At 44.7% G+C, this 7,935-nt stretch overlaps 1 protein-coding gene across 1 annotated transcript in view; it reads left to right on the top strand.

Moving 5' to 3' along the window:
* Window positions 1-7,935, top strand: part of LOC128459031 (voltage-dependent T-type calcium channel subunit alpha-1I) — a 104,622-nt gene that overhangs the window by 87,058 nt on the left and 9,629 nt on the right. Inside the window, exons 29-32 of the mRNA XM_053444127.1 lie at window positions 692-770; window positions 2,080-2,201; window positions 4,074-4,511; window positions 7,573-7,713. Of these exons, the coding sequence (XP_053300102.1) occupies window positions 692-770; window positions 2,080-2,201; window positions 4,074-4,511; window positions 7,573-7,713 (780 nt within the window). The remainder of the gene's footprint in view (window positions 1-691; window positions 771-2,079; window positions 2,202-4,073; window positions 4,512-7,572; window positions 7,714-7,935) is intronic.

The following is a 7,935-nucleotide window of genomic DNA, read 5'->3' as shown; positions in this document are numbered from 1 at the left end:
TATCCACTTTATTTGCATCACATGAAGGTAATACATTTTTCCTTAATTGAACTTTAAATTCTCTTTAAATAATTTTTTCCCTGAAAAGCAGATGACCTAATCTAGACCTCTCCTCAGAAAACATGGAGTGTTTTAACAGTAACCACATCTCGGTGCATGTCCTGGTTCCCAGTGTTGTTAGCAGAGTATTAAACACAGTGAAAAGGAGACTGGGCTCTGTATCCCTGTAATGGGATTAGAATTTGCCCTGAGTGTTTATCGTGCAATATCATCATCACCATGAAGTTGTGGGTACAGTGTCCTGTTTTGCGGTGGAATGAGGCCAAACTTGAAAATTCCACACGGCACCGGGGGGGTTCGGTTTTATCAGAGTCTCTGCGGGTGTTTGCGGAGCCAAGCAGCCGCTCACTGTAAATAAGTTGTAATCCTGTGTGACCAGTTTCGTGCACATTCATTATTTGTATTATGTTTCCTGCTGATGTGTTCAGTTGTGAGTCAGATTTTGACTTTAGAATGGAACCGGTGCATGAAACCTTGTCACTGTTTTGGGAGCAGTTTAATGTCTCACATGCTTAAATGCTATCAGATGGTTTGTGACATATGCTTGGTAAGAGGTTTTTCTGTGTGTGTGTGTTTGTGTGTGTATGTATGTGTGGGTGTGTGTCTCCTTGTGTGTGTGTGTGTTCTGCAGGTGGGTAACCTGGGCCTGCTCTTCATGCTCCTGTTTTTCATCTACGCCGCCTTAGGAGTAGAGCTTTTTGGAGAACTAGGTAAGTCAGACGCTGCAATGGAACCATCTCACATTAAACCTAAATATAAATTATGTTAAGCAAGTTATATAAGATATGTGCGGTGTTGTTTTTACATATATCAACCGACAAAAAAAAAAAAAAAGAAGCTTGCTTGAGGCTTTCAAAGGGGAATTGTCTTCAAAAGAATTACTTCAAAGATTTTTACTTTCGGACAGTTTCTGTTTTGGCACGTGATGGGCTAGGCTTTGATCTCAATGCTAATCTGAAAACCTTTAAGAAGATGTAGAAGTGTATTATCCCGTTTCTGGCACGGTACTAAATACGCACCATATGTGTGATAATGTACACAATCTCATTGCCTACTTGGATTAATCCTTCCATCGCATAATGTCCACCCATCATCACTGTGTGTAGCAGTGGAATGTCAACCTGCTGACAGGTGACAAAGAAAAGACCTGCAGTGAGTGTCTTAGTAATGTGACACCAGAGCAGACACAAATATATTCTCTTCTTTGATGAGGGGATGAGGTCGAGAGCGCCGTGTGACACGTCAGCTCAAAATCCTGTTGGTTGAGATCTGGTGTCTGTGAAGACGAGGAATTAACTGAGCATAAATACAAGAATAGGAAACGGTATCAGAATATTCTCAACATCAGGGAAAAGAGATATGTCCATTCTCATCAAACCATTCAGTTATGAATAGGTAAATTCAATTGTTGTTTTAAGTATTTGTACACTAATTTTACTACACAAGTGCAGATAGAAGTACACAGACTTGTATTGTCTTTACCATGAAAATCTCCTTATTTCCCTTGCTTCCTGTCTCCTGCAGTCAGACAACCATTAGGGAATCTACCCACTCCGCAGTATTCTGGTACATAAGTACTGTCCTAAAATACCCACATTGAATTTGGGAGATGCGTCTTCCAAGCTGTCACGTTTCCCTTGTTTGCTGCAGCTGCAGCGCTGCTTCCTATTGGAGCCTGGAACGGATTAGTGGCAAAATGCAAGTGTCTCTTTTCTTGAGGCAGTTTTCAGAGATTATCTTGGGATGTAAGCTCAAAGACAAACAGCGTTTTGTCACAGTGCTGCTCATTTGATATCTGTGTCTACACGGAGTTGGCTTGTTTGGACAAACATCCGGGAGGCTTAGTGACACAAATGGTTGATGCTTCTGTGACCTTTGGAAGCAACGACTTGTTAAACCTTGAGATCTTACATTCCTTCGATTTCTCTTCTCCTCTCACCCCTTGTCTTATCTGTGACCCAACCTCTTCTCCTCTCCCTCCCTCCCTCCCTCCACCCGACTCCTTCCTCTCTTCCTCAGTTTGCAATGCGGACTACCCATGTGAGGGTATGAGTCGTCACGCTACTTTTGAGAACTTTGGCATGGCCTTCCTTACCTTGTTCCAAGTCTCCACGGGCGACAACTGGAATGGCATCATGAAGGTACAGAGCTCAACTGGATGTTTTGTTTGCTGGGAATGTGTGAATCACAGACTTTATGAAAGGTGGACGACATGACTGCTCCCTAAATGGAAACCAACGCGTCCTGATCAGCCCCTGGTGGCTGGCTGCTGTAAAGGTCATAAATTCCCCGGAGTCCCAAAATGTCAAAGTACAGGTCTTTTTTTTTTTTCTCAAAGATGATTTCTGTGATTGTTTCACATAGATTTTTGTTCAAATGTTAATTTTCTCTATAAGTTTAAATTAGTTATTTGATGCTATAATATTGTGGTGAAACATTGACAACTAAGACTGACTCCAGATTGTTCGAGCACTTGTATCGACAGGACGTCACTTCCATGGCTCATGTGCAAACTTTGATTCCAAATGCAAAAAGGTTGCATTTGTGTCCAGGATATTTTGGCTTCATTTCTGGATAGCGAGAGGAAGAGGAGACACGTCGTCCCTCTTTATAAACAGTCTATGTGTTATTGAATGTAGTCAGGTGAAGCTCATATTATTGTTTTCAGTGCATTGCCCTAATCCGGTGTTTAAAGTAAGATAATTCCTAATACAGATAAGAGTTTGTGTTAGAAAATAAATTAAACCATTGACTGAATAGATTTCCAAGAGAGACGAGATAAACTCTCCCTTTATTCCTCCCATGCATCCCATCTCCCGCTCTAGTGGTAGTCGCTGATGATAAGGAAATGTGCTTGCTCAGCACTGGGAGTGCAGATTTCTGTACTGATGGGAAAAGGGACTGCCTGTGCTTCAATGCAACTCGCACACACAAAGCAGCGATTTCCCCAGGACACACTTCTACTACACACCGGCAGCTAGGACCACTCCTCCGCGCACCTAGGCTGTGCGTGGGAATAGGGATTACGCCGGAGCATGTCTGGCGTGGACCATTAAACACACACTGGGTATACAGGCAGCCCGGTTGCTAGTGGGCCATGAAGTGAGCCAGCGGGCGGCAGATGCTTCCTCTCAGAGTAAATCTCTGTCATTTTAGCCATTAAATTACTGCCTGGGCTGCGAGAGGGAGAGACCTGCTTTGGTTGGTAAGACGCGGGTAAGGCAGAGCGATAATTAGTCGTGCCGTGACGATAGAGTCGAGAGGAAATAATGAGGCAGAGGACGATGGGTAATAGGGCAGTGGGGAATAAAGCAAACAGCATCGAATTGTATTAAGAGACGGATGAAGGGAAGGGAGAGGATTTAAAGTAGTGGCCAGTCATTATGCTTTATCCCCTCTTACAGGAAAGCACAGCAAAAAAATGAAGTACGCAGCAGGAGAGAGAGGGGGTGAGAAAAATGGAGATTTCGGATGAGGAGAGAACAAATCTATGCAAATAAATACGATGGAAGGGGAGTGAGGGCAGAAGAGGGAGAAGTTGTGTGAAGGTGCACAGTGTGTGATTGTCGTGCAAAATTAGGCATAAAAGACCAGCTCCAGCTCAGAGGGATGACATTGTTATGTGTGGTCACTGCCTGGGTGAGATTGTGTATTTCCTCCAGAAAACACTTGTCACTTTGGTTCTGGTGTGACTGAACTCTGCTGTGACCGAGTTACCGGACTGGAAACGCAACGGAAACAAACACAACAACTCAGCAAAATTAAACGTGTGATGATGAGACAAGATTTCCGCTTTTTTTACCCACCATCGAATAATGTCAAATTTGCATTCATAAATTTTACTAAATATTATTATTGTGTTGTTGCAGTATTCAACGATTGATCTGTTTTTGTTTCCCGGAGTGTACACTTACATGTGGCCCTTGTTCGTCTCCTTCTGACCGACCCTCTCCTCTCTCCTCTCTCCTCTCTCCTCTCTCCTCTCTCCTCGCACTCTGCCTCTGCGACACCAGGACACATTGCGGGAGTGCCCCCCCGACCACAGCACCGACAAAGACTACGCCTGCAATCCGAGCCTTCAGTTTATCTCGCCCATGTATTTTGTCTCCTTCGTGCTCACCGCCCAGTTCGTGCTCATCAACGTGGTGGTGGCTGTGCTGATGAAGCACCTGGACGACTCCAACAAGGAGGCCCAAGAGCAGGCGGAGATGGATGCAAAAATTGAGCAGGAGCGGATCCAGGGCACCCTCTGTTGCATGGGCGACCCCGGCTGCGGGGGTGGGGGGGTGGAGAAAGAGCTGGTCGCCGCAGCGTCAGGGCCCGGAGGCCCGGCAGGAGGACGGGAGAGTGGAGACGGCCGAGGAGAAGCAGGGAAGAAGATGAGGCAGGCAGCAGCCACTGCGCACCAAGAACTGTACAACTCCCGCAACACCCTGCACTCACCAGCACAAGTAAGTATGTGCACATGTGTGTGTGTGTGTGGATGTGATACTGGTGAGAGAGAGAGGCCAATTCTGTATGACTGGTGTTTGAGTGTGTGTGTGTGTGTGTGTGTGTGTGTGTGTGTGTGTGTGTGTGTGTGTGTGTGTGTGTGTATGTGTGTGTGTGTGTGGAGGGTGTGTGCATTGTGTCTCAACCCAGATTAGTGGGATCAGGATCAGGCCGATCAAGATTTTTCTTATCTTTACTGTAACCTAACTGCATCTGAGCTGTACGGCTCTGTTGTGCTCCTTTAAAACCATTGGAGCCGTTGCCTTGAACAGTGAAGTGAACAGCAGTGATATCGGCAGTGGCCAGCAGAGTCTGGGATGTGCCAGCCAGGGCTTCAAACAGTTTGGGCCAAAGAAAAATGTAATATTGGTTTAGCTTCAATTTTCAAGTTTGTGATGGTTTTAAAGTTTTGGTCAATTGGTTCAAATCTGCAATTAGGAGGACACGGGACTGGAAATATTTCCGAAATGAGACAAAACCACCAAAGTAATATAAAGAAGATGAAAGGGAAGTCGTATGTTTTAGATTTTACCTTTTGAGAGCATTTCCTTTTTCTTTCTTTATTGTTCTCATAGCAACTCATGATGTCAGCTAGGAGAGCCAGGCTACTTTAAAAGGGACAAAATATGTAAAAGCAAAGTTGAAAAGCTCAGGGTCTGTGGTAAAGATGGTGGAAAGGGCAGATGAGGGCAGAAAACACTTTGTTTGCATAAAGCCTGAGTCATTAATAAGGTAGGATATATATGAGGGTTATTGCAGAGACTGTTGGTAAAGAGGAGGCTGCAGGAACTAGACGATGACCGAATCCGTTAAATCATAACCGCAGCTAAACAAAGTCCAGTTTCACCTTCTGAGGAGATATTTCAGCTCGGCGTTGGCTGCCGAAGGAAGTCGGTGCAGACCAGAGAGAAATCACGGGCTGCAGCAGCCCCTCCCCCACCACCCACTCTATCTCCAATCTATCTCCAGATCCCTCTTTCTCATTCTCTGCCATAAAAAGAGTGATGCAATAAAGGATTTGCACAGCACAGGTCCTGGTGTGTGTGTGTGTATGTGTGTGTGTGTGTGTGTGTGTGTGTGTGCAGCTGAATGAGGCTCGTGTGAAGAACACCTTGTGAAAACACTTTGACACCTTTGATGAGTTTCGTTCCAAGATTATAGATTTTCCCATGAAGTGAAGTCAAAGCACTTTTAATGCCCCCTGGTGGCTGGGTGCATGACAGGGCATAAAACCTAATTCTCCATGTTGGTGGACGGGTCAGGGGCCAAACAAAAATGTCAAAATACACACCAATTGAAGAAAGCAGAGTTCTTATTGAATGTTTTGTCTTTTCTGGAGAATGGGATGTGGAGAGGCTTCATTCATCTCCATATAAAGTCTATTGATTTTCCAGTTAATTAAATTCTCTTTTTTGTTTTGTTTTGTTTATTTTGAAACAGACACAAAAACTGTTTTTTTTTAGTTATCTTAAATGTCATCCATAATCGTGACGGATTTAAAAATGAATGCGTTCAGACATAGAATGTGTTATATTATACAATTAACAAGTGCTGTTTGAGTGTATGGTGAGAGAGACTAGTGAAGCCTTTCACGATGATCAGAGGAGACGCTGCAGAAAGTCGGCACACACAGAGGGAGAGAGAGAGTAAAGGGATGAGAGAGGAGAGATAATAACTGAGCCGGCGACAGTCAGATAGAGGCAGTAATTAATTTCAGCGCTGTCCTCTCGCTCCAAAACGTCCATTCCCCGGGGACTGGCCCTATTGTTGTCCACTAATACAGTTATAAATGGAGGGCAGCACATAGGCCAACGCAGTCAATCAAACATTATATATCAAGCTCTCCACCTACACACAATAAAGTCTCCTGGGACTGGGCAGCCTGTGAGGGTGTGAGAGAAAGTAGAGAGGACGTGTCGGTATAAAAAGAAGCTGCAGAGTCAGTTTGTCATTGGGCCAAAATGTGGGTCTGTTTCATAAGCCAGCATGATGCAGGTTTATTTATTAGTATTTATAACGCTGGGGGAACAGTACAGTAACCTGCTTCTTGAAATTCGAAGCCCCCTCATTTTCAAAGTATGAGCCGTGAGTGATGCTAATAGAGCTGTGTGAGTCAGAAAATGTGCGTTTGCATAACTGATGTTGGTCCTATCAGCAATGTTGTGGAAATGTGCGACGGAAATAGGCTTGTGTGGGGATTGAGGAGGAGTGACCCTGTTTCACAGTGTCTTCTGGGCTGTATCTGCTGATGTAATACAGTTATTTTGGCTGTTATAAATGTGCTGCAGGCACAGTGCATACAATGCACGGGGAAGTGCGGCACCCTGCCAAGAAATCACACAGAAATCACTTTTTCATGTCACTATAGTTTCCTCTTGTTTTGCCGGATGGTTCTTTTCCTAGAAACCAATCTGAAATTCAAGCAAGGGGGGGGGGGGGGATCATTTAAGTCGCAGAAAAGCCCTGAGTGATTCAGTCTTAATTGCTTTAATCCTAATAATACCGAGCGCACAAAGCAAACGCTTAACTCTTAAATTGTTTCAACAAGGTATTGAACAGTCTAATTGAGGCGATATATCAAATGTAATTGCACGACTCTCGCTGCTCGGGGCTTTGAGAGAAACATTCTGTGTCACTTGTTAATGAAGCTTTGGAGTCATAATATTCAGGAGCAGTGTTTTTTGCCCTGAAGGCCAAATAATTATGATAAAATAGCTCTCCGCTCTCTCAAAGAAAGAGTCTCACCCTGTTTGAAATGTGTCTGAGTGAATGTGCACATGTGACTTTTATGAATGAGAACATGAGAAAGTGTAAAATCATACCTGCGTGTGCACTCCAACCTTTTTATAACACTTACAATGGTGTATGCATTTCCCTGCGTGTTCTTTGTCCTCGCATGTCCGCATGTGCACATGTTTGTGCCTGCGTGCAATACTGGTCTGCCGGCCTGCGTCTCGTGTGTGTGTCTCCGTATGTGTGTGTGTGTGTGTGTCTGTGTGTGCGCATGTGTATGTGTTCCAGGAGAGCCAGTGGCTGGACAGCGTTTCTCTCCTGATCGAGGACACGCTAGAGGGGGAGATGCTGATGATCGACAACCTCTCTGGCTCTGTCTTCCACCACTACTCCTCCCCTGCACCCATCTGCAAGAGCCACCCGCAAGAGGTACCACCCCTGAACACCACGAGCACACACGTCACACACACACACGTAACACACACACACACACACACACACACAAACACACACACATGCACACACATAACAAAGGACATTGTTAGTAACAGGCTGCACCTTTTCACAAGTGTCAAAGCTATTCTCAAAGTGGCTTATTTTGAAGACACCACTTCAAAGTATTTTAAAATGCCAGGGTATTTCTCACAGATC

The sequence above is a fragment of the Pleuronectes platessa genome, chromosome 16, assembly GCF_947347685.1.
Source record: "Pleuronectes platessa chromosome 16, fPlePla1.1, whole genome shotgun sequence".
In the NCBI taxonomy this organism is placed as follows: Eukaryota; Metazoa; Chordata; class Actinopteri; order Pleuronectiformes; family Pleuronectidae; genus Pleuronectes; species Pleuronectes platessa.
This window is presented reverse-complemented; position numbering and strand designations above follow the sequence as displayed.